Raw genomic sequence first — 27,683 nt, 5'->3', positions numbered from 1 at the left:
AAAAAAAGACAATAAATAAATAAATACTTACTCCTCTTCCTCCTTGTTCCAGCGGTGCTCTGAGCTTCCACGTCATCGCACCCACTGTCAGTGTCGGCGACGTCAGACTCTGACAGGGGGATGATGGGAGGAGCGTAGCGCTTCTTCCCTCATCAATGCGGTCAGCTGTAGCGGCTAAATGCCGAAACAGCTAACCTTGCGGTGACGTGTGGGGGGTCCACTGCTGACACCGAGCCCCATAGCGGCCGGGCGGCAGAGCAGGGAGATCGATTTTCCCTGCTCTGCCACAGAATACAACTGTATCAGCGTGCTGGGCGCACCGATACAATAACAGTAGCGTAGCTGTGGGTGGGCCCCCTCTGAGCACCGGGCCTGGGGCGATGGCCCCCTCTGCCCCCCCCCCCCCCCCCGGTAGCTAGGCTACTGGGCCACAGTACTGAGGAGCAGCACAGGTTTACAGTCCATTTACAATGGTGGCTGCTTCTGTGCTCTCATTGCCCCCTGCTGAGTCAGCTTCTGTAAGGAGGGAGGGAGGGAAGCGACAACTGCTCAGCTCCATACTGATATGATGAGGATGCTTGTGCAGGTACTGCTCCTCCAGGAGTCATATCGGTGTAAGAAGCCGTCACCTCGTATAAAGGGCTGTCACTGAGCCATGTTTTCTCCTTTTGTATAGTATTCACTGCTGATGCGGATAGTAGCAAAAAATACATTTTCAAGGTACGAGTTGCCATGGAAATGTATTGCTTGTGTCAGCATCTGTCAGTGACTGCAGACTGCAGCATGCGTGAGTTGATGAGAGATGTTCTGTTTCATGTACCTACATCCTCATTACATTGTGACAGCATGGCCAAATGTCAGGAAATTTAGTGACCCTAAAAAGAAAATGCTTTGTTGAATATCCATGTATCTATCTAGGTTGTCCTTGGAAAAGCTGATACAGCTGATACCAATTTCACTGCATATGAAATTATACTGTTACCACTAGAGGGAGCTCACTAGATACAGATTTCTACAGCCACCACTAGAGGAAGCTCACTACATACAGATTTCTACAGCCACCACTAGAGGAAGCTCACTACATATAGATTTCTACAGCCACCACTAGAGGAAGCTCACGACATACAGATTTCTACAGCCACCACTAGAGGAAGCTCACTACATACAGATTTCTACAGCCACCACTAGAGGAAGCTCACTACATACAGATTTCTACAGCCACCACTAGAGGAAGCTCACTACATACAGATTTCTACAGCCACCACTAGAGGAAGCTCACTACATACAGATTTCTACAGCCACCACTAGAGGAAGCTCACTACATACAGATTTCTACAGCCACCACTAGAGGAAGCTCACTACATATAGATTTCTACAGCCACCACTAGAGGAAGCTCACGACATACAGATTTCTACAGCCACCACTAGAGGAAGCTCACGACATACAGATTTCTACAGCCACCACTAGAGGAAGCTCACTACATACAGATTTCTACAGCCACCACTAGAGGAAGCTCACGACATACAGATTTCTACAGCCACCACTAGAGGAAGCTCACTACATACAGATTTCTACAGCCACCACTAGAGGAAGCTCACTACATACAGATTTCTACAGCCACCACTAGAGGAAGCTCACTACATACAGATTTCTACAGCCACCACTAGAGGAAGCTCACTACATACAGATTTCTACAGCCACCACTAGAGGAAGCTCACTACATACAGATTTCTACAGCCACCACTAGAGGAAGCTCACTACATACAGATTTCTACAGCCACCACTAGAGGAAGCTCACTACATACAGATTTCTACAGCCACCACTAGAGGAAGCTCACGACATACAGATTTCTACAGCCACCACTAGAGGAAGCTCACGACATACAGATTTCTACAGCCACCACTAGAGGAAGCTCACTACATACAGATTTCTACAGCCACCACTAGAGGAAGCTCACTACATACAGATTTCTACAGCCACCACTAGAGGAAGCTCACTACATACAGATTTCTACAGCCACCACTAGAGGAAGCTCACGACATACAGATTTCTACAGCCACCACTAGAGGAAGCTCACTACATACAGATTTCTACAGCCACCACTAGAGGAAGCTCACTACATACAGATTTCTACAGCCACCACTAGAGGAAGCTCACTACATACAGATTTCTACAGCCACCACTAAAGGAAGCTCACTACATACAGATTTCTACAGCCACCACTAAAGGAAGCTCACTACATACAGATTTCTACAGCCACCACTAAAGGAAGCTCACTACATACAGATTTCTACAGCCACAACTAAAGGAAGCTCACTACATACAGATTTCTACAGCCACCACTAGAGGAAGCTCACTACATACAGATTTCTACAGCCACCACTAGAGGAAGCTCACGACATACAGATTTCTACAGCCACCACTAGAGGAAGCTCACTACATACAGATTTCTACAGCCACCACTAGAGGAAGCTCACTACATACAGATTTCTACAGCCACCACTAGAGGAAGCTCACTACATACAGATTTCTACAGCCACCACTAGAGGAAGCTCACTACATACAGATTTCTACAGCCACCACTAGAGGAAGCTCACTACATACAGATTTCTACAGCCACCACTAGAGGAAGCTCACTACATACAGATTTCTACAGCCACCACTAGAGGAAGCTCACGACATACAGATTTCTACAGCCACCACTAGAGGAAGCTCACGACATACAGATTTCTACAGCCACCACTAGAGGAAGCTCACTACATACAGATTTCTACAGCCACCACTAGAGGAAGCTCACTACATACAGATTTCTACAGCCACCACTAGAGGAAGCTCACTACATACAGATTTCTACAGCCACCACTAAAGGAAGCTCACTACATACAGATTTCTACAGCCACCACTAAAGGAAGCTCACTACATACAGATTTCTACAGCCACCACTAAAGGAAGCTCACTACATACAGATTTCTACAGCCACAACTAAAGGAAGCTCACTACATACAGATTTCTACAGCCACCACTAAAGGAAGCTCACTACATACAGATTTCTACAGCCACAACTAGGAAGACCTAACTACATACAGATTTATACAGCCCCCATTAGAAGGAGCTCACTGCATACAGATTTATACAGCCACCACTAGAGGGAGCTCACTCTACATACAGATTTATACAGCCACCACTAGAGAGAGCTCACTACATACAGATTTATACAGCCACCACTGGGAGGAGCTCACTACTTACAGATTTATACAGCCACCACTAGAGGGAGCTCACTACATACAGATTTATACAGCCACCACTAGAGGGAGCTCACTAAATACAGATTTATACAGCCACCACTAGAGAGGAGCTCAATACATACAGATATATACAGTCACCACTAGATGGAGCTCACTACCAGCCAGTTATGTGCGGCACACCACATGGCCGGCATCAGCATTCCACCCCCCCGTGCCGCATTCAACTGTATCAGCATGATATACAGTTAAGTCCATATATATTTGGACAGAGACAACATTTTTCTAATTTTGGTTATAGATATTACCACAATGAATTTTAAACAAAACAATTCAGATGCAGTTGACGTTCAGACTTTCAGCTTTCATTTGAGGGTATCCACATTAAAATTGGATGAAGGGTTTAGGAGTTTCAGCTCCTTAACATGTGCGACCCTGTTTTCAAAGGGACCAAAAGTAATTGGACAGATTAAATAATTTTAAATAAAATGTTCATTTCTAGTACTTGTTGAAAACCCTTTGTTGGCAATGACTGCCTGAAGTCTTGAACTCATGGACATCACCAGACGCTGTGTTTCCTCCTTTTTGATGCTCTGCCAGGCCTTCACTGCGGTGGTTCTCAGTTGCTCTTTGTTTGTGGGGCTTTCTGTTTGAAGTTTAGTCTTTAACAAGTGAAATGCCTGCTCAATTGGGTTGAGATCAGGTGACTGACTTGGCCATTCAAGAATATTCCACTTCTTTGCTTTAATAAACTCCTGGGTTGCTTTGGCTTTATGTTTTGGGTCATTGTCCATCTGTAGTATGAAACGAGGACCAATCAGTTTGGCTGCATTTGGCTGGATCTGAGCACACAGTATGGCTCGGAATACGTCAGAATTCATTCGGCTGCTTCTGTCCGGTGTCACATCATCAATAATCACTAGTGACCCAGTGCCACTGGCAGCCATGCATGCCCAAGCCATCACACTGCCTCTGCCGTGTTTTACAGATGATGTGGTATGCTTTGGATCATGAGCTGTACCACGCCTTCGCCATACTTTTCTCTTTCCATAATTCTGGTAGAGGTTGATCTTGGTTTCATCTGTCCAAAGAATGTTCTTCCAGAACTGTGCTGGCTTTTTAAGATGTTTTTTTTTAGCAAAGTCCAGTCTAGCCTTTTTATTCTTGATGCTTATGAGTGGCTTGCACCGTGCAGTGAACCCTCTGTATTTACTTTCATGCAGTCTTCTCTTTATGGTAGATTTGGATATTGATACGCCTACCTCCTGGAGAGTGTTGGTCACTTGGTTGGCTGTTGTGAAGGGGTTTCTCTTCACCATGGAGATTATTCTGCGATCATCCACCACTGTTGTCTTCCGTGGGCGCCAGGTCTTTTTGCATTGATGAGTTCACCAGTGCTTTCTTTCTTTCTTAGGATGTACCAAACTGTAGATTTTGCCACTTCTAATATTGTAGCAATTTCTCGGATGGTTTTTTTCCTGTTTTCGCAGCTTAAGGATGGCTTGTTTCACCTGCATGGAGAGCTCCTTTGACCGCATGTTTACTTCACAGCAAAACCTTCCAAATGCAAGCACCACACCTCAATTCAACTCCAGGCCTTTTATCTGCTTAATTGAGAATGACATAACGAAGGGATTGCCCAGACCTGTCCATGAAATAGCCTTGGAGTCAATTGTCCAATTACTTTTGGTCCCTTTAAAAACGGGGTGGCACATATTAAGGAGCTGAAACTCCTAAACCCTTCATCCAATTTTAATGTGGATACCCTCAAATGAAAGCTGAAAAGTCTGAACTTCAACTGCATCTGAATTGTTTTTGTTTAAAATTCATTGTGGTAATGTCTGTAACCAAAATTAGAAAAATGTTGTCTCTGTCCAAATATATATGGACCTAACTGTATGTAAATACAGTTAAAAGCACTGATGTAGGAGAAAGCGTCATATGACGCTCCTTCCCTCATCATTCTACTCTGCCTCTGACACAGCCGTTGAGCAATGATGACATAACTTCATCTCGTGCGCGCTGTGTGCCGGGCAGACAGCAGTGTAGTTGTTGAGACCAGAGCAGAGCCAGGAACAGCGGGGAAAGGAGGAGGAGAGATGATAATTGTGGGATTTTTTACATATGTAACAGTGGGTGAGCACTGGTGGCCATAATACTGTATGATTGTGGGGACGGATTATATTCCGTGGTGGTGGGGGCAACATTATACTATATGAGGACTGCATCATACTCTATGGGGGCTACGTTATATTCTATGGGGGACTTAATTACACTCTATGAGGGGGCTACATTATATTCTTTGGAGGGCTGCATTATAATGTATGAGGGGGCTACATTATATTCTATCGGGGGCTGCATTAAACTCTATAAGGGGGCTACATTATATTCTATGGAGGGCTGCATTATACTTTATGAGGAGGTTACATTATATTCTATAGGGAGCTGCATTAAACTCTATGAGGGGGCTACATTATATTCTATGGGGGCTGCATTATACTATATGAGTGGGCTGCATTATACCCTATGAGGGGGCTACATTATATTCTATGAGGGCGCTGCATTCTACTATATGAGGGGACTGCATTATATTCTATGAGAGGCTGCATTATATTCTATGCAGGAGTGGCTGCATTATACCCTTTGAGGGGGCTGCATTATATTCTATTAGGGGGCTACATTATATTCTGCAAGGGTCTGCATTATACTATATGAGGGGGCTGCATTATATTCTATGAGGGGTCTACATTATACTCTATGAGGGAGCTCCATTATATTTTGTTGGGTGACTGCATTATTCTTTGAGGGGGGCTGCATTATACTATATGAGGGCTGCATTATACTCTGAGGGGGCAGAACTGTACTATATGTTGGGCTGCATTATACTGCATCGAGGGCTATGGGGAATGCATTATACTATATGAAGAACTATGGAGTTCATTATACTATTGGCAGTGCATTATACTATATGGAGGACTGAGGAGTGTATTAAACTATATGGAGGACTATGAAGAGTGTACTATACTATATGGAGGACAATAGGGAATGAATTATACTATATGGAGGACTGGGGAGTGTATTATACTACATATAGGACTATGGAGAGTGTATTATACTATATGCAGGACTATGAGGAGGGTATTATACTATATGGAGGACTATCAGGCACATCATATGGAGGACTATGTGGTGTGCATTATACAATATGGAGGACTGTGGTGCACATTATACTATATGTAGGACTGTGGGGTGCATTATGCTATATGGGGGACTATGAGGAGTGTATTATACTATATGGAGGACTGAGGAGTGTATTATACAATATAGAGGACTGAGGAGTGTATTTTAATATATGGAGGACTATGGGGAGTGTATTATACTATATGGAGGACTATGGGTAGTGTATTATAATATACGGAAGACTATTGGGAGTGCATTATACTATACAGAGGACTGTGAGGAGTGTATTGTACTATATGGAGGACTATGGGATGTGCATTATACAATATGGAGGGCTGTGGTGCACATTATACTATATGGAGGACTGTGGAGTGCATTATATGTGGAGGACTATGGGGTGCATTATGCTATGTGGAGGACTATGGGGTGTATTATACTAAACAAGCAAAATGCTGCCTATTCATCAAGTGATTGCATTGATTATGCCTGGACAGCAGTCATTGTTCTCAGCAGCACATCGTCTGGTGAAAACTGTAGATATGCTGCTGATAACATGATACTATATATGGACAGATTGATCTAATAGTGATGGTTCTGTCACCATCATTGTTCCTCAGCCAGTGTAAAGAGGCTGGGAAATAAATGTCAAACAACTTCAATATTGTTGATCACACTCGCTTAACGGCCTGAACTCAGCGCCTGTAAATACAACCAAAATGCTTCTGTGTGATGGAGCAATATGTGAGCATTTGGGGCCCCATTTTAAACTTTTGCCCAGGGCCTCACTGCCTAAAATCGGCCCTGCTCACTAAATTTATACAGATACCACTAGAGGTTAAGCTCACTACATCCATATTTATCTGTATTTATATCCAAACACAGAGTGAAACAGCCCTGGCTCACATCGCAAACCCGATTTCTCCATGCTCTAGGTGTGCTGAACGCTTATGGAGGAAAGCACGCACACCAGAAGACTTCATACACTTCAAATTTATGTTAAGGACCTATAACTCTGCCCTTCACCTCGCCAAACAGACCTACTTTACCACCCTGATCTCCTCACTATCTAACAACCCCAAGAAACTTTTTGACACCTTTCACTCCCTCCTCAGGCCAAAAGCACAAGCCTTCATCACAGACATTTGTGCTGATGACCTGGCCTCCCACTTTATAGAGAAAATAGATAACATCCGTCAGGAAATCCATTCCCAATCACCAAGTTAAGTGACTCCCATCACTCCCTGCATTTCCCCTGGCTCACTCTCCACATTCGATCCCATCACAGAAGAAGAAGTCTCCAAGCTCCTCTCCTCTTCTCATCCGACTACATGCACTACCGACCGCATTCCCTCACACCTCCAGTCTCCCTCACCAGTCGTCACAACTCACCTAACTACAATCTTTAATCTCTCCCTCTCCTCTGTCATTTTCCCCTCCTTCTTCAAACACTCTATCATTACTCCATTACTAAAGAAACCCACCCTCGACCCATCTTGCACAAACAACTACAGACCAGTCTCCAATCTCCCCTTCATCTCTAAACTCTTGGAGCGCCTGATATACTCCCGCCTTACCTGTTACCTCTCCACAGTCCGGTTTCCGCCCCCTACATTTGACAGAAACTGCACTCATCAAAGTGACCAACGACTTCCTGACAGCAAAACGTAACGGTGACCACTCTATGCTCATTCTTCTCGACCTTTCTGCAGCTTTCGACACTGTTGACCACCCTCTCCTTCTCTCTAGGCTCCAGTCACTAGGCATTAAGGACACTGCTCTCCCCTGGTTCTCCTCCTATCTTTCTGACCTATATACTATATACGTCATCCCCTGACCTTACCCCCGCTGTACTACAGAACGCCACTGACTGTCTGTCTGCAGTCTCCAACATCATGTCCGCTCTCTATCTGAAACTCAACCTCTCCAAAACTGAACTTCTTCTGCTCCCACCATCTACTAACCTCCCTAAACCTGACATTCCCCTCTCCGTGGGTGGCACCATAATAACACCCCGGCAGCAGGCGCGCTGTCTGGGTGTTATGTTTGACTCCGATCTCTCCTTCACCTCCCATATACAATCTCTTGCCCGCTTGTGCAGCTTACACTTAAAGAACATCTCTAGTCGCCCTGATCCACTCCCGCCTGCACTACTGCAACGCTCTATTAATTGGCCTCCCCCTCACTCGACTTTCCCCTCTCCAGTCCATCCTTAATGCAGCAGCCAGGGTCGTCCATCTGGCTAATCGTTACTCAGATGCATCCGCTCTTCGCCAGTCATTACACTGGCTGCCCATTCATTACAGGATACAATTCAAAGTACTTGTTCTCACCCATAAAGCTCTCCACAGTGCAGCACCCCCTTACATCTCCTCCCTCATTTCTGTCTATCGGCCTAGCCGACCACTGCGCTCTGCAAATGACTTTCGACTAACCTCTGCACTAATCCGTACCTCCCACTCCCGACTACAAGACTTCTCCCGTGCTGCGCCGATCCTCTGGAATGCTCTAGCCCAAAATATTAGGACCATCCACAATTTGCATAGTTTTAGGCGCTCGCTCAAAACACATTTGTTCAGAGCGGCCTATCACATTCAGTAATCAAAGTCATGTTATGTTTGTGTGTGTAGCCCATTCACTACTTCCATCTATCCCCCATCCCCTGAAGATGGCTGGACCATCACTGTAAATACATCATTGTAAATACACACCTGTGCTTTGTATCTCCCCCTCCTCATTGTAGATTGTAAGCTCTCACGAGCAGGGTCGTCTTATTTTGCTTTATTATATTGTTAATGTTGTTACTTATGACTGTTGTGTTTGAAACTGTTAAACTGTAAAGCGCTGCGGAATATGTTGGCGCTATATAAATAAAGATTATTATTATTATTATTTATACAGCTACCACTAGAGGTAAAACTCACTACATCCATATTTATACAGCCATCTCTAGGGAGAGCTCTATATATACAGAATTATACATCTACCACTAGGGGGAGCTCTCTACATATAGATTTATACAGACACCACTAGAGGGAGCTCATTACATACAGATTTATACAGTCACCACTAGGGAGAGCTCACTACATACTGATTTATACAGCCACCACTAGAGGGAACTGACTACATACAGATTTAGACAGTCACCACTAGAGGGAGCTCATTACATACAGTGTTATACAGCCACCATTTGTATTGGGAGTAGTGAGCTCCTACTAGTGTTGTCTGTTTCCATCCCAATGCAGTATCATTACAGACATTCCTCTGGAGCTCATGATATGCAAGAATTTCTGAAAATGTGGGAGCTCTTCTGATTATAATCTCTATCCTCAATGGGTTAACGATGTTTTTCGGTCATTGACTTGTGACTAACACTGGAGTAATAGGATCTGAGCAGACGGCAGACGCTTAGTACAATGTGTTTGCCCCCCTTGTCTCATGTACACTGTAGTCTGGCACCGACCCAAGTGACATCAAACTCTTCCCATCTCTTATGAATCATTTATCTCCTCTAATTTATCACATTATGAATAGGAAACTCATCAGTAAGACTGACCGGAAATGAGTGAGGGAGATAGATTAAACCTAACACGCAATCTATAGGGTTCTAGACACTAAAGGAATTTGTACAGGTCTCTGGTGACTTGATATATAATAATTGTATTGCACCAAGAATATCCTATTATTTACCTAAATGATGTGAAAAAAGCAGACTTAAAGGGGAAGTCCATCCTTGAACACTACTAGAGCTTATATGTAATTTATAAAATGGACTCCATGTATGTACATGACTTATTCAGTATTGATCCTGAGTTACATACTCCAGAGCTGCGCTCACTATTCTGCTGGTGCAGTCACTGTGTACATACATTACATTACTGATCCTGAGTAACATTCTGTATTATAGTCCAGAGCTGCACTCACTATTCTGCTGGTGCAGTCACTTTGTACATACATTACATTACTGATCCTGAGTTACATCCTGTATTATACCCCAGAGCTGCACTCACTATTCTGCTGGTGCAGTCACTGTGTACATACATTATATTACTGATCCTGAGTAACATCCTGTATTATAGTCCAGAGCTGCACTCACTATTCTGCTGGTGCAGTCACTGTGTACATACATTACATTACTGATCCTGAGTTACATCCTGTGTTATACCCCAGAGCTGCACTCAATATTCTGCTGTTGCAGTCACTGTGCACATAGTACATTATATTACTGATCCTGAGTTACATCCTGTATTATACCCCAGAGCTGAACTCACTATTCTGCTGGCACAGTCACTGTGTACATACATTACATTACTGATCCTGAGTTACATCCGGTATTATACCCCAGAGCTGCACTCACTATTCTGCTGGTACAGTCACTGTGCACAAAGTATATTATATTACTGATCCTGTACTGATCCTGAGTTACATCCTGTATTATACCCCAGAGCTGCACTCACTATTCTACTGGTGCAGTCACTGTGTACATACATTACATTATTGATCCTGAGTTACATCCTGTATTATATTCCAGAGCTGCACTCACTATTCTACTGGTGCAGTCACTGTGTACATACATTACATTACTGATCCTGAGTTACATCCTGTATTATACTTCAGAGCTGCACTCACTATTCTGCTGGTGCAGTCACTGTGTACATACATTACATTACTGATCCTGAGTTACATCCTGTATTATACTTCAGAGCTGCACTCACTATTCTGCTGGTGCAGTCACTGTGTACATACATTACATTACTGATCCTGAGTTACATCCTGTATTATACTTCAGAGCTGCACTCACTATTCTGCTGGTGCAGTCACTGTGTACATACATTACATTACTGATCCTGAGTTACATCCTGTATTATAATCCAGTGCTGCACTCACTATTCTACTGGTGCAGTCACTGTGTACATACATTACATTACTGATCCTGAGTTACATCCTCTATTATACTTCAGAGCTGCACTCAGTATTCTGCTGGTGCAGTCACTGTGTACATACATTACATTACTGATCCTGAGTTACATCCTGTATTATAATCCAGAGCTGCACTCACTATTCTGCTGGTGCAGTCACTGTGTCCATACATTATATTACTAATCCTGAGTTACATCCTGTATTATAATCCAGAGCTGCACTCACTATTCTGCTGGTGCAGTCACTGTGTACATACATTACATTACTGCCCCCGAGCTATATACTGTGTTATACTCCGGAGCTGCACTCACTATTTTGCCCAGTTGGGTACAATATGATTTGGACATGTTCTTTTTTTCATTTCCCCCATTGATACATTGAGCACAAGGAATATTCTGGAATTTCCAACTTGTAATTAAAAATGTTGAAAATTGTTTGAAGTCTCTGGAAATAAGATAATGAAACGAGGAAGGCGGATTGTGGATTGTGCAGCGGTCGGTGAGCTCAGGGGCTTCGTGTGATCTGATTTGGTTACACTCAAGGAATTTCTTTATTATAAAGCCTGGGTAGTTTCCGCAGCGGTTACATGAGGTTATTGATGCGCTTCCTTCTAGATAAACCTGCAGAGAATGCCGCCACCTACTGGACAAAGGAGGTATTGAGTGTATATACTGTATATTATTCATATATTCGAAACATATAACGTTAATCCAGTCTACAGACGTATCTGTATCAGTCTCCCCATTAATAGTTTTTATATATATGCAGAATATTTAATCATATGATAACCTACATATGGATACAAAGTGTCCATTAACCAATCACACGAGTAAGCAAAATGAATAACATTTTATTGAACATATTTAACCCCTTAGCGACCGCCGATACGCCTTTTAACGGCGGCCGCTAGGGGTACTTAAACCACAGCGCCGTTAATTAACGGCGCTGTGGAAAAAGTCCATAGCGCCCCCCAGAGGCCGATTTTCTCCGGGGTCTCGGCTGCCGAGGGTAGCCGAGACCCCAGAGAACATGATTCGGGGGGTTTTTAACCCACCCCGCATTTGCGATCGCCGGTAATTAACCGTTTACCGGCGATCGCAAAAAAAAAAAAAGAAAAAAAAAAGCGATCTCTTTTTAATTTCTCTGTCCTCCGATGTGATCGCACATCGGAGGACAGAGAAAAGGGGTCCCAGGTGGCCCCCCAATACTCACCTAGCTCCCCCGATGCTCCTCGTGTCTCCCAGTGGGCGCCGCCATCTTCAAAATGGCGGGCGCATGCGCAGTGCGCCCGCCGGCCGGCACCGGGACAATCTTTGGGGTCTCGGCTGCCGGGGGTAGCCGAGACCCCAAAGAGCACGATCGGGGTCGGTATTACCGACCCCTGTTTTGCGATCGCCGGTAATTAACTGTTTACCGGCGACCGCAAAAAAAAAAAAAGTAAAGTGTAATTCTCTGTCCTCTGATGTGATCGCACATAGGAGGACAGAGAAATAGGGGGATTCGGGGACCCTAGCATACTCACCTAGGTCCCTGGATCCTCTTGCTGCTCCTCCTGGCCGCCGGCAGCAGAACATGGCGGACGCATGCCCAGTGCGCCCGCCATCTGTCTCCATCTGCCGGCCGGCAGGAGAACAGCAGTTGGGGCTAAAATTAGGGTTAGGGGTAGGGTTAGGGTTAGGGGTAGGGTTAGGGGTAGGGTTAGGGGTAGGGGTAGGGTTAGGGGTAGGGGTAGGGTTAGGGTTAGGTTAGGGTTAGGGGTAGGGTTAGGGTTAGGTTAGGGTTAGGTTAGGGGTAGGGTTAGGGGTAGGGTTAGGGGTAGGGTTAGGGGTAGGGTTAGGTTAGGGTTAGGGGTAGGGTTAGGGGTAGGGGTAGGGTTAGGTTAGGGGTAGGGTTAGGGCTAGGGTTGGGGCTAAATTTAGGGTTAGGGTTGGGGCTAAATTTAGGGTTAGGGTTGGGGCTAAATTTAGGGTTAGGGTTGGGGCTAAACTTAGGGTTAGGCTTCTTTCACACTTACGTCGGTACGGGGCCGTCGCAATGCGTCGGCCCGACATACCGACGCACGTTGTGAAAATTGTGCACAACGTGGGCAGCAGCTGTAGTTTTTCAACACATCCGCTGCCCAATCTATGTCCTGGGGAGGAGGGGGCGGAGTTACGGCCACGCATGCGCGGTCAGAAATGGCGGATGCGACGTACAAAAAAACGTTTCATTGAACGTTTTTTTGTGCCGACGCTCCGCCAAAACACAACTGATCCAGTGCACGACGGACGCGACGTGTGGCCATCCGTCACGATCCGTCGGCAATACAAGTCTGTGGGCAAAAAACGCATCCTGCGGGCACATTTGCAGGATCCGTTTCTTGTCCAAAAAGACGGATTGCGACGGAATGCCAAACGACGCAAGTGTGAAAGTAGCCCTAGGGCTAGGGTTAGGGTTGGGGCTAAAGTTAGGGCTAGGGTTGGGGCTAAAGTTAGGGTTAGAGCTGGGATTAGGGTTAGGGTTTGGATTAGGGTTGGTATTAGGGTTAGGGTTGGCATTAGGGTTACGCTTGGGATTAGGGTTAGGTTTGGGATTAGGGTTAAGGTTAGGGTTGTGATTAGGGGTGTATTGGGATTAGGGTTAGGTTTGAGGTTAGGGTTGAGATTAGGATTAGGGGTGTGTTGGATTTAGGGTTTTGATTAGGGTTATGGTTAGGGTTGACATTAGGGTTGTTTTGGGGTAAGGGTTGTGATTATGGTTAGGGTTAGTGATTAGGATTATGGATGAGGTTGGGGTTAGGGTTAGGGGTGTGTTGGGGTTAGGGTTGGAGCTAGAATTGGGGGGTTTCCACTGTTTAGGTACATCAGGGGGTCTCCAAACACGACAGCCAATTTTGCGCTCAAAAAGTCAAATGGTGCTCCCTCCCTTCTGAGCTCTGCCGTGCGCCCAAACAGTGGGTTACCCCCACATATGGGGCATCAGCGTACTCGGGATAAATTGGACAACAACTTCTGGGGTCCAATTTCTCTTGTTACCCTTGTGAAAATAAAAACTTGGGGGCTACAAAATCTTTTTTGTGAAAAAAAAAATATTTTTTATTTTCACGACTCTGCATTCTAAACTTCTGTGAAGCACTTGGGCATTCAAAGTTCTCACCACACATCTAGATAAGTTCCTTGGGGGGTCTAGTTTCCAAAATGGGGTCACTTGTGGGGGGTTACTACAGTTTAGGTACATCAGGGGCTCTGCAATCGCAACATAATGCCCACAGACCATTCTATCAAAGTCTGCATTCCAAAAAGGCGCTCCTTCCCTTCCGAGCTCTGCCGTGCGCCCAAACAGTGGTTTACCCCCACATATGGCGCATCAGCGTACTCGGGATAAATTGGACAACAACTATTGCAGTCCAATTTCTCCTGTTACCCTTGTGAAAATAAAAACTTGGGGGCTACAATATCTTTATTGTGGAAAAAAAAATATTTTTTATTTTCACGACTCTGCATTCTAAACTTCTGTGAAGCACTTGGGCATTCAAAGTTCTCATCACACATCTAGATAAGTTCCTTGGGGGGTCTAGTTTCCAAAATGGGGTCACTTGTGGAGGGTTTCTACTGGTTAGGTACATCAGGGGCTCTGCAAACGCAACATAATACCCGCAGACCATTCTATCAAAGTCTGCATTCCAAAACGGCGCTCCTTCCTTCCGAGCTCTGCCGTGCACCCAAACAGTGGTTTACCCCCACATATGGGGTACCAGCATACTCAGGACAAATTGGACAACAACTTTTGGGGTCCAATTTCTCTTGTTACCCTTGTGAAAATAAAAATTTGGTGGCTAAAAAATCTTTTTTGTGGAAAAAAAAAATATTTTTTTATTTTCACGGCTCTGCATTATAAACTTCTGTGAAGCACTTGGGCATTCAAGGTTCTCACCACACATCTAGATAAGTTCCATGGGGGGTCTAGTTTCCAAAATGGGGTCACTTGTGGGGGATTTCTACTGTTTAGGCACATCAGGGGCTCTCCAAACGCGACATGGCGTCCGATCTCAATTCCAGCCAATTCTATATTGAAAAAGTAAAACGGCGCTCTTTCACTTCCAAGCTCTGCGGTGCGCCCAAACAGTGGTTTACCCCAACATATTGGGTATCGACGTACTCAGGAGAAATTGCACAACAACTTTAGTGGTCTAATTTCTCCTGTTACCCTTGTGAAAATAAAAATTTGTGGGCAAAAAGATAATTTTTGTAGAAAAAATGCAATTTTTTTTTTCACGGCTCTACGTTATAAACTTCTGTGAAGCACATGGGGGTTCAAAGTGCTCGCCACACATCTAGATAAGTTCCTTAAGGGGTCTAGTTTCCAAAATGGTGTCACTTGTGGGGGGTTTCCACTGTTTAGGCACATCAGGGGCTCTCCAAACGCGACATGGCGTCCAATCTCAATTCCAGCCAATTCTACATTGAAAAAGTAAAACGGCACTCCTTCTCTTCCAAGCTCTGCGGTGCGCCCTAACAGTTGTTTATCCCCACATATTGGGTATCAGCGTACTCAGGAGAAATTGCACAACAACTTTTGTGGTCTAATTTCTCCTGTTACCCTTGTGAAAATAAGAATTTGTGGGCGAAAAGATCATTTTTGTGTAAACAAAAGCAATTTTTTATTTTCACGGCTCTACGTTATAAACTTCTGTGAAGCACTTGGGGGTTCAAAGTGCTCACCACACATCTAGATAAGTTCCTTAAGGGGTCTAGTTTCCAAAATGGTGTCACTTGTGGGGAGTTTCCACTGTTTAGGTACATCAGGGGCTCTCTAAATGTGACATGGTGTCCGATCTCAATTCCAGCCAATTCTGCATTGAAAAAGTCAAACGGCGCTCCTTCACTTCTAAGTTCTGCGGTGCGCCCTAGCAGTGGTTTACCCCCACATATGGGGTATTGGCGTATTCAGGAGAAATTGCATAACAAAATTTATGGTTACATTTCTGTTTTTACACTTGTGAAAATAAAAAAAATGGTTCTGAATTAAGATGTTTGCAAAAAAAAGTTAAATGTTCATTTTTTCCTTCCACATTGTTTCAGTTCCTGTGAAGCACGTAAAGGGTTAATAAACTTCTTGAATGTGGTTTTGAGAACCTTGAGGGGTGTAGTTTTTAGAATGGTGTCACACTTCATTATTTTCTATCATATAGACCCCTCAAAATGACTTCAAATGTGATGTGGTCCCTAAAAAAAAATGGTGTTGTAAAAATGAGAAATTGCTGGTCAACTTTTAACCCTTATAACTCCCTAACAAAAAAAAATTTTGTTTCCAAAATTGTGCTGATGTAAAGTAGACATGTGGGAAATGTTATTTATTAACTATTTTTCATGACATATCTCTCTGATTTAAGGGCATAAAAATACAAAGTTTGAAAATTGCAAAATTTTAAAAATTTTCGCCATATTTCCGTTTTTTTCATAAATAATCGCAAGTAATATCGAAGAAATGTTACCACTAACATGAAGTACAATATGTCACGAAAAAACAATCTCAGAATCAGCGGGATCCGTTGAAGCGTTCCAGAGTTATAACCTCATAAAGTGACAGTGGTCAGAATTGCAAAAATTGGCCTGGTCATTAAGTACCAAATTGGCTCTGTCACTAAGGGGTTAAACAAAAAAAACCTAGCATCATACAAAAAGGAAGACAGAAGTGTGAGGATTCGACAAAGAGGGTAATTCAAGTAAAGAAAAAGAAGTGATCTCCATATAGTGCAGCTACATAATTAAAATAAGCCTTGAGTCAGTGCTTACCCATAGTGTAATCACACTTGGGGACCATTACAGCCACCCGACGCGCGTTTCGCACTAATGCGTTCTCACGGGGAGTGTGTCCAGTATATTATTATATATATATTTTTTAGCTTGGTGTGCTATGATGTTTTTGCATGTAGTGTTTGAGGTTCTTTTTTTCCTTGTTGTGAAAATCGGTTTTACTCACTTATATAGCTCCATTAATTCCGCAGCACTTTACAGTCATTATCATCGCTGTCCCCATTGGGGTCACAATCTAGATTCCCTATCAGTTTGTCTTTGGTGTGTGATGAAAGCCACGCAAACACGGGGAGAACATACAGGCTCCTTGCAGATGTGGTCCTGGACCCCAGTGCTGCAAAGCTGCGGTGCTAACCACTGAGCCACCGTGCTGCCCATTAGCATCCGATCCTTGCTCCAATCAGTCTACTGTCTCTTTAAAGCTGTTGTTTGGTTTCTTTCGCCCATGCTTTACACCGCAGCTCTGCTTTCTTGGATTGGCTGCTTTGCATATGCACAAATTTAGCAGTAGGAGGTCAGTGGTAACGGGATGATTTAGGGTATGTACACACGTTGCAGAAAGATGTGTGGATTTTTCCGCACTGACTTTGGTAAATCTGCATGAAATCCGCCTACAGTGGATTTACTGCAGAATTACCTCGGATTTACCACGGTTTTTGTGCGGATTGGTTGTGGGAATCTGACATTGGCGCATCAATGGCCCCAGCGCTGCTCGGTGACGGCTCACAGATAGTGCTGCCCCTGCTGGAGAACAGAAGAAGTGCTGCAGAATATTAGTGTCATTTACAGCTGCATTAAGTGTCCATGTCTGTGTCTAGTACATGCCCCAGGATGGAGAGTTCCTCCTGTCACACGGTGCCGGCTTCATGGCTGCGTCCACAGAGGGTCCGGAATGTGGAAAAGGTGAGAAGACTGATATATATATAGTGCCCCTAGAGGACTGCAGCGGTATATCACAAAATAACCTCATAATGCACACTCCCGCTGCTGCAGAACCTCATTCTATACTCCTCAGCTGCTGCAGAACCACATAGTACACACCTCAGCTGCTGCAGAACCTCATAGTACACACCTCATTTTGCACACAGCTGCGGCAGAACCTCATCATACATAACTGCTGCAGAACCTCATTCTGCACACCTCAGCTGCTGCAGAACCTAATACCCCACACCTCTGCAGCTGCTCATAATACACTTTTCAGCTGCTGCAGAACCTCACATTGGGCAGCTGCGGGCTGAGTTTATGAATTGCACTGTGGCTAGTGTCAGGCCGTACTGTACACACCAGGTCATGTTCGTGACGCTGTGTTTTTTACACTCAGGGTCGTCCGTACACTTTCTCGATGTGGATGGCCACCATTGGTTTGACCCTTCGCTGTGGCGCTCTGCCCTGTCCACCGAAGACCTGGAGACGGGCAGGTTCCTCTTTTCCGTGGACGCGGAATCTGTTCCTTGTCGCTATGACGATGTCTTATTTTCACCTGAAACCTCTTTCCGGGTCCAAATGCCGGAGACGGGATCAGACGTGCAGCTGAGGAGCATTTCTGTGCTGGGACAGGTGAGTGCATTAATGGCCGCTTTTTCTGACTTCTATTTGTTCCTGTGCATCTGCGTTTTGTGTATACAGCTCCAGTGCAGATTTGGTGTCTCCATGGTTACAATATACAGCTCCTGTGCAGCCTGCACTAGTATATACCACAGACTGCCAGCAGGGGGAGCCAAGAAGCCAAATATTGCCCTGGGCTGTCACACTGGGATGATGGGAGTTGTATGGAGGCCATGTTAGGAAATGGGTGCAGGTGACATAAATGCTGCAAGGGCTCGTCTAGGAAATTAAGTTCTCCCCATTTTCCACATTTCTGCTGTCAGTGAATGAGATCGTTCTTCTTTACATCACATCTGAGCGAATACTTCACAGCTGAGGGTTTGTTACAATGTATTATCCGGTCTGCGACACTTGGATACAGTGTATCTCTCTGACTTCTGGGCTGTTTGTGCAGAGAATTGTGTGGACTGGATGTCAATGTGACAAACACTCAGCTGTGAGAAGTACAAGCCATCAGCCCCCTGTGTGCATGCTGCTGCTCGCTGTTATCAGCCCCGTCCCCACCTGCGCTGACTCGTCTCCAGGTGACTCACAGCTCAGGTTTCTGGGCGTTTTCTTCGTTAATTAAAGATCTTTCTTCTGGATACAATGGCGAATTCTCCGCTGCAGAGCGTTAACCCTTCCCCGGCCACCTCAACAAAAGTAATGCTCTGCAGACAGTTACATCACTGACCTTGAGTGACCTCTGCAGATCATTGCTCTCCCTTCTACCTCCTCCTGGTACATATTGCCCTTCTGGGACCTCTGGAGAGCTGCAGAACATTGCTCTTTACTTTGTACCTTCTGACTGAGGCAATAGTCTGCAGAGTTTATCAGAAGGTTGGTAGGACAGAGCAATGCTCTGCAGAAATGCGATGACTACTAGAATATATCACAATGTATCTGGTGGTTGAGGAGACAGAGCAACGTTCTGCACATGATTAATGGAAGCACTGACACATGATGATACACTCTGCAGATTATCGCATCACTCCTTTCTGTAGACATCTGCAGAACATTGCCCTGTCCCCTCCATAGCCTGATGCATACATAGTGATATATCCTGCAGATTATTGCATCACTGGTCTGTTCAGATCATCAATTATTTCTTCCTGTAAGAGATACCATAATCAAACATTCTCCAGATTATTGCATCGCTGCTTTCTTTGGACCTCTGCAGAACATTGCTCTGTACCATAGACCTGCATCGGTTAGACCTCTGCAGAACATTGCTCTGTACCATAGACCTGCATCGGTTAGACCTCTGCAGAACATTGCTCTGTACCATAGACCTGCATCGGTTAGACCTCTGCAGAACATTGCTCTGTACCATAGACCTGCATCGATTAGACCTCTGCAGAACATTGCTCTGTACCTTGGATCTGCATTGATTGGACTAATGCAGAACATTGCGCCACCCCGTGCCTTTCTGTGACCTATAAATAATAATATTTTCTTATATTCCTTCTTTTTTTTTGAGGTCTGCTAGCTTCAGGGGTGCAGTGATATAGTCCTGCAGATTATTACTTTATTGGCTTCTTAGACTTCTGCAGAGCATTTTTTTATCCCCTTATTTTTCCTGACAGTCATTTTGCTTCTTTCTGCAGATCATTACATTACAGGCCTTGAAAAACGCCTGCAGAACATTGCTCCCTCTCAATGCTTTTTTCTGATCATACATAACAGACAGAGATCTGAGTCATCAGGTATGGAGCATTACTAACACTTGCCACATTCTGCAGATTATTACATTTCTGGGCTCTCCAAAGATCTGCAGAACATTGCTCTTCACATTTTAGCTCCCGGTAATATGTACAGCCTGCAGATTATCACGTCACTATCCCTTTCCTTTCATGTGACCTCATTCTGCACATTGACTTTCTTCAGCAGGAAATCAGTAATGAGACAATGAGAACAAGCAGTGTAAAGCAATGCTCAATTCCTTGGGGTGAGAGTTGTTGCTTGTAAAGTCTCTACTCCGATTATTAGAGACTAGATGGTAGCCCGATTCTAACGCATCGGATATTCTAGAATATGTATGTAGTTTATTTATGAAGATTTCAGAATAATGCAATTTATACACAGGATTCGGCCGGCCACGACCAAATAGTGAAGTGTGGTTCAAATTCCGCGCCAATTCATGGGCGGACTGCGCCTGTCACTGATTGTTCGCGGCCGGGCGTGACCAATCAGTGAAGCCAGTGCCGACTGACTGCAGGGAAGTAGGGAGCGGCCATATTGCCGCCGGACTGTGCCTGTCGCTGATTGGTGGTGGCCGTTTTGCCGTGACCAATCAGTGACTTGGGATTTCCGTGACAGACAGACAGAAAGACGGAAGTGACCCTTAGACAATTATATAGTATACTAGATGGTGGCCTGATTCTAACGCATCGGGTATTCTAGAATATGTATGTATGTATGTATGTATATAGCAGCCACATAGTATATAGCACAGGCCATGTAGTATATAGGAGCCATGTAGTATATTGCAGGCACGCAGTATATAACACAGCCACGTAGTATACAACACAGCCCACGTAATATATAGCACAGCCCACGCAGTATATAACACAGCCCACGCAGTATATAACACAGCCTACGCAGTATATAACACAGGTCGCGCAGTATATAATACAGGCCACGCAGTATATAACATTGGCAACACAGTATATAACACAGCCCAAGCAGTACATAACATTGCCCACGTAGTATATAACACTGCCCATGTAATATATAGCAGCCACGCAGTATATAACACAGCCCACGTAATATATGGCACAGCCCACAGTGTATAACACAGCACACGTAATATATAGCACAGCCCACGCAATATATAACACTGCCCACGTAGTATATAGCAGCCACACAGTATATAACACAGCCCACGTAATATATAGCACAGCCCACGCAGTGTATAACACAGCCCACGTAGTATATAACAGCCCACGCAATATATAACACTGGCCACGTAGTATATAGCAGCCACGCAGTATATAACACAGCCCACGTAGTATATAGAAGTGCAGGCACCAGATCCCTGTTAAAAAAAAATAATTAAAATAAAAATTAGTTATATACTCACCCGCCGGCGTCCAGCGAAGCTGTCACGATGCGTGCGCTGTTGCCGCCAGCTTCCGAGACCGCTAAGTCTTCTGGGTAATTTCGCAATGCATCTCTGGGAACGAAAGCTGGCGGCAGCCGCGTGCACATCGGCGGACGACAGAAGGTGAGAATAGCAGGTTTTTTGTTTTTTTTTATTATTTTTAACATTAGATCTCTGTACTATTGATGCTGCATAGGCAGCATCAATAGTAAAAAGTTGGTCACACAGGGTTAATAGCAACGTTAACGGAGTGCGTTACCCGCAGCATAACGCGGTCCGTTAACGCTGCCATTAACCCTGTGTCAGCGCTAACTGGATGGGAGTATGGAGCGGGCGCCGGACACTGACTGGATGGAAGTAGGGAGGGACTAATTCTCGGCCGGACTGTGCCCGTCGCCTTGGGGCCGCGACCAGTCAGCGACGCGGGATTACCGTTACAGACAGACAGACAGACCGAAGTACCCCTTAGACAATTATATATATAGATGATCCTGGTCTGGAGCCAGAAAACCCCACGATGGACAATCCCTTGAAGTGTTCTTGTTTCTTTTTCTCTTCTCAGAAATTCACCAAGAATGAAGACTTTTCGCAATATGTTCAGCTGCCCACTGGGAAGCTGCAGTTCCCAGGTCCTGCCCAGCCTCAGATTACCAACGTGATATGCCAGGACGCCACGGGCTGCCTATGCGGCAATGACGGGGTGAGGGTGCGGCGCCATCAATTTACACCTGAAGAACAAATTGTCCTCCTGAAAACCACATAATCCACTACTGTTTATCTACAAGGAAAGTACAAATTCCTGTCTCTGCGGTTTCCTTCTAGATGCTCCAAGAAATCTGCTCTGTGCAGCTCCAGCACACGGGGGGCAAATGTCCAGAGTTACCCTGCGCTGCCACCCTGCAGCCTGTAGGACACTGCTGTGGTATCTGCGGTAGGTCTGCACCAGTACACACCAGTCCCTGAGTCATACTTTCCTATTGATAACATTTCATATTCACCCATTACTTAATCCTGATTCGAAAGACAAGCAATATGGCCGCCATCAATGGGCCAATAAGGGTGAATTCATGAGCCCTAGAAAAGTGAATCTGATTGAGCTAATTCACCACTAGGGGTAGCTCCCTCTACACAGAGATACATGATAAGATTCTGTCTGCACTCACCACAAGGGGGAGCTCCCTGTATACAGAGATACATGATAATATCCCATCTGCAGTCACCACTTGGGGGAGCTCCCTGTATACAGAGATACATGATAATATCCTGTCTGCAGCCACCACTAGGGGGAGCTCCCTGTGTACAGAGATACATAATAAGATTATGTCTGCAGTCACCACTAGGGGGAGCTCCCTGTATACAGAGGTACATGATAAGATCCTGACTGCAGCCACCACTAGGGGGAGCTCCCTGTATACAGAGATACATGATAATATCCTGTCTGCAGCCACCACTAGGGGGAGCTCCCTGTATACAGAGATACATAATAAGATTATGTCTGCAGTCACGACTAGGGGGAGCTCCCTGTATACAGAGATACATGATAAGATTCTGTCTGCAGCCACCACTAGGGGGAGTTCCCTGTAAACAGAGATACATGATAATATCCTGTCTGCAGTCACCACTAGGGGGAGCTCTCTGTATACAGAGGTACATGATAAGATCCTGACTGCAGCCACCACTAGGGGAAGCTCCCTGTATACAGAGATACATGATAATATCCTGTCTGCAGTCACCACTAGGGGGAGCTCTCTGTATACAGAGGTACATGATAAGATCCTGACTGCAGCCACCACTATGGGGAGCTCCCTGTATACAGAGATACATGATAATATCCTGTCTGCAGTCATCACTAGGGGGAGCTCTCTGTATACAGAGGTACATGATAAGATCCTGACTGCAGCCACCACTAGGGGAAGCTCCCTGTATACAGAGATACATGATAATATCCTGTCTGCAGTCACCACTAGGGGGAGCTCTCTGTATACAGAGGTACATGATAAGATCCTGACTGCAGCCACCACTATGGGGAGCTCCCTGTATACAGAGATACAGGATAAGATCCTGTCTGCAGCCACCACTAGGGGGAGCTCCCTGTATACAGAGATGCGCGATAAGATTCTATCTGCAGTCACCAGTGGCATACAGGGAGCTCCCCCTAGTGGTGGCTGCAGACAGGATCTTATCCTGTATCTCTGTATACAGGGGGCTCCCACTAGTGATGGCTGCAGACAGAATCTTATCATGTATTTCTGTATACAGGGAGCTCCCCCTAGTGGTGGCTGCAGACAGGATCTTTATGTATCTCTGCATACAGGAAGCTCCCTCTAATAATAATAATAATTTTATTTATATAGCGCCAACATATTCCGCAGCGCTTTACAAATTATAGAGGGGACTTGTACAGACAATAGACATTACAGCATAACAGAAATCACAGTTCAAAATAGATACCAAGAGGAATGAGGGCCCTGCTCGCAAGCTTACAATCTATGAGGAAAAGGGGAGACACGAGAGGTGGATGGTAACAATTGCTATCGTTGTCCAGACCAGTCATAGTGTTCTGTCCCCACATGAGGCGAATGAAGGTGTCGCAGACTAATAAGAGTTGTGAGAGAGATAATCGTACCTTCGTATTTCCTCGATATGAGGCAGACAGGACCAATGCTGCTCAGCGTCCAGAGAGATGATGCACTCCAGGGATTGTGTAATCCAGACTTGTTTATTTTGTAGATCTGGACATACAGCGTATAACTGGTAATACAGAACTTCTCCAGAAATGCAGGGTAGACAGGGTACAGTAAGATGTAGCACCAAGTGTGTCTGCAAGTGTGAGCAACATGAGAGAGTGTGGTCGAAAGACTGATGCCTTCCTAAGCCCAGTTCAAAAGCACGTCCTCTCACAACAGAAAGTAAACTGGAAATGGCTGCCAGAGGAAGAGAAGATTTGACCCCTGAACCGGATGTAAGACATGCCCACAAGAAATACATGAAAAACAAGCTGCCATACAGAAAAAGGCCATTGGGTGGCAGCAGAGTAAAATATAACAACATACATGGAAACTGAGGAATATACATGGAACAGCACCCTCCCCGTCTGAAATTCCGAAAGGGATTTCACTATATCAATGTCCTTAAAAAGTCCAACAACCTAGAAAATGAAACCAAACATGCATGTAATGCAATAATAACTTTAAACAAGACATTAAGTCAGTTCCTGAGATAATCCAATGGAAAACCCATCTTCGGATCAGAGAAGCCGCACTAGGCCAAACTATCTCTGACCCACTGTAATCCAATGGTCAAATAGTAGTGCAGTGTTCTGTTCATAGTTTATCCTACCGGAATGTCCTCGATAGTGAGTATTTTTTGGCAGACGTGCCAACCATGACAGTCTTTGTCTCCATGTGGCTTGTGATAAGATCTCGCAATGTGGACTAACCTTGCAATAGTCTTAATGAGTTTCATCCAATTGGAGAAGCGTTTGAAGCACTGACAACCGAGGGAGGAGGTTCGTTTAGCGTTCGTGGCCAGAGCACTGACCTCGGAGCGGACTTCTGGATCATCGCCCGGATCCTGGATGCTGAAGAATTCCTGAACACATTCACTTCCCTTCTGTTCCAGTAGAAACTTTGGACCTGAAAGCCAAGAAGAGTTAGCAAAGGAATTTATAGACATAGGTCTAGTGGCATGGTCGGCTGGATTAAGTTCAGATGGGATATAGTGCCACTGTTCAGGTTTGGAAGACCTTCTTATTCTCTCAATGCGGTTACTGACGTACACGTAGAAGCGCCTTGTTTGGTTGTAGATGTAACCTAAGACAACTTTACTGTCACTGTAGTATTGTACGTCATCTATGTGAGTGTCCAGCTCATGCTGAATAAAGTCTGCGAGTTCTACTGCAAGCACAGCCCCACAGAATTCCAGCCTGGGAATAGTGTGGTCAGGCTTGGGAGCCAACTTAGCTTTGCCGAAAACGAACCCAACATGATCTTGATTGTCAGATCCCGTTACCTTCAGGTAGACAACAGCTGCAATGGCCTCCGTGGATGCATCCGAGAACACATGGAGTTCCGTCCTAGTGCTAGCAGCAAGTGAGATTCCAGCGTAGCATCTCGTTATATGGATTTTATCCAAGGCACACAAAGACTGCTTCCAGGTTTCCCATTTTGGTTCCTTATCAGGAGGTAGAGGGGTATCCCAGTCCTTGACAGTTTCGGACAGCTGTCTCAGAAGGGATTTACCTTGTATGGTAATTGGTGCTACGAATCCCAGTGGGTCATACAGGCTATTTACCACTGACAGGACACCACGTTTAGTGAATGGTTTGTCTGCACAGTTGATTTGGAATCCGAAGGTGTCGGCTGACAGGTTCCACCTCAGGCCTAAGCTTCTCTGCACAGGCGGACGGTCTGGTCCCAGGTCTATGTCCTTGAATCCAGGTGCATGGTCGCTTGACTCAAAGGCTCTCATGACAGCCGGGCTGTTTGAGGCAATTTTGTGCAGTCTAAGCTTAGCTCGGTACAGCATATGTTGGGTCCTTTTGAGTAGGTCGATTGCAGCTTCTTCTGTAGGTAGAGATTTTAGTCCATCATCTACGTAGAAGTCTTTCTCTACAAAGTCTCTGGCGTCTGTTCCATACTCGGACTCTCCTTCTTGTGCGGTTCTCCGCAGGCCATATGTTGCCACAGCGGGTGAAGGGCTGTTCCCGAATACGTGCACCCGCATGCGATACTCCACCATCTCTTTGCTGGGGTCATTGTCCTTGTACCACAGGAACCTGAGGAAATTCCTGTGGTCCTCTCTGACTATGAAACAGTGGAACATCTGTTCAATGTCGGCGGTGATGGCAATGGGCTCTTTCCTGAACCTCATCAACACTCCTACTAGGTTGTTTGTCAGATTAGGACCTGTGAGGGGGACATCATTGAGAGATACGCCTTGATGTTTGGCGCTTGAATCAAAGACAACTCTAATTTGTTTAGGTTTCTTCGGGTGATATACTCCAAATGAGGGTAGGTACCAGCACTCCTCGTTTTCCTTTAAGGGAGACGCTGGCTCCGCATGGTTGTTATGGAATATTTTGCCCATAAAGGTGACAATGTGTTCTTTCATCTCCGGTTTATTGCTTAGCGTGCGCTGGAGAGAGTTAAATCTGGACAAGGCTTGTTCATGATTGTTCGGGAGCCTTACCCTGGTAGCTCGGAAGGGCAAGGGGAAAACCCAGTGATTGGTTTCGTCCTTAAGGAACTCATTGTCCATTATCCTGACAAATTCCTTGTCTTCCATAGATGGGGCTACTTTGTTGTCATCCTTAGTGGTATGAAACACCAATTTTCCCAAGTCGTCTGCATAGGGAGAAGGGATAACATCAGGCAGCTGTACAGAATCTGGAAGCTTTTCCTTCACCTCATAGTGATGAGGACATGGTTTGCAGAAGGTAGTGCGCCCGTCTCGGCGTACGTACGTCTTAAAGGAATGGACTCCTGTTTGGTCCAAGCATACATTTCCTATGACTACCCACCCCAAGTCAAGTCTCTGGGCGTAGGGGGCGTAGTCAGGACCATTACACTGTTGGCGGACCTTATGTATCCTCAAATTGTCTCTGCCGAGCAGAAGTAGGATTTCAGCATCTGTGTCCAAAGGTGGGATAACGCTGGCTAGGTGCCTTAAGTGTGGTTGGTGGAAAGCAGCTTCCGGGGTAGGGATCTCATCCCTTTGGTCTGGTATTTGATCGCATTCAATTAGCGTAGGTAGGGGTATTTCTACGTCTTCATTGACAGGAGAAGCGATGAAACCTTGTGCTCTTCTGCCGCTAGTCTCTATGCGCCCCGAGCAAGTATTCAGAGTGTAGGGCGTTGCT

General features: G+C 45.2%; 2 protein-coding genes across 2 annotated transcripts in view; both read left to right on the top strand.

Moving 5' to 3' along the window:
• Nucleotides 1-27,683, top strand: part of LBHD2 (LBH domain containing 2) — a 764,964-nt gene that overhangs the window by 310,437 nt on the left and 426,844 nt on the right. The window lies entirely within an intron of this gene.
• Nucleotides 1-27,683, top strand: part of AMN (amnion associated transmembrane protein) — a 70,426-nt gene that overhangs the window by 15,602 nt on the left and 27,141 nt on the right. The window contains 4 exon segments of the mRNA XM_069735727.1: nt 17,955-18,039; nt 18,458-18,693; nt 22,386-22,523; nt 22,646-22,754. Of these exon segments, the coding sequence (XP_069591828.1) occupies nt 17,955-18,039; nt 18,458-18,693; nt 22,386-22,523; nt 22,646-22,754 (568 nt within the window).

Source organism: Ranitomeya imitator, chromosome 1, assembly GCF_032444005.1.
Source record: "Ranitomeya imitator isolate aRanImi1 chromosome 1, aRanImi1.pri, whole genome shotgun sequence".
NCBI lineage: Eukaryota > Metazoa > Chordata > Amphibia > Anura > Dendrobatidae > Ranitomeya > Ranitomeya imitator.
This window is presented reverse-complemented; position numbering and strand designations above follow the sequence as displayed.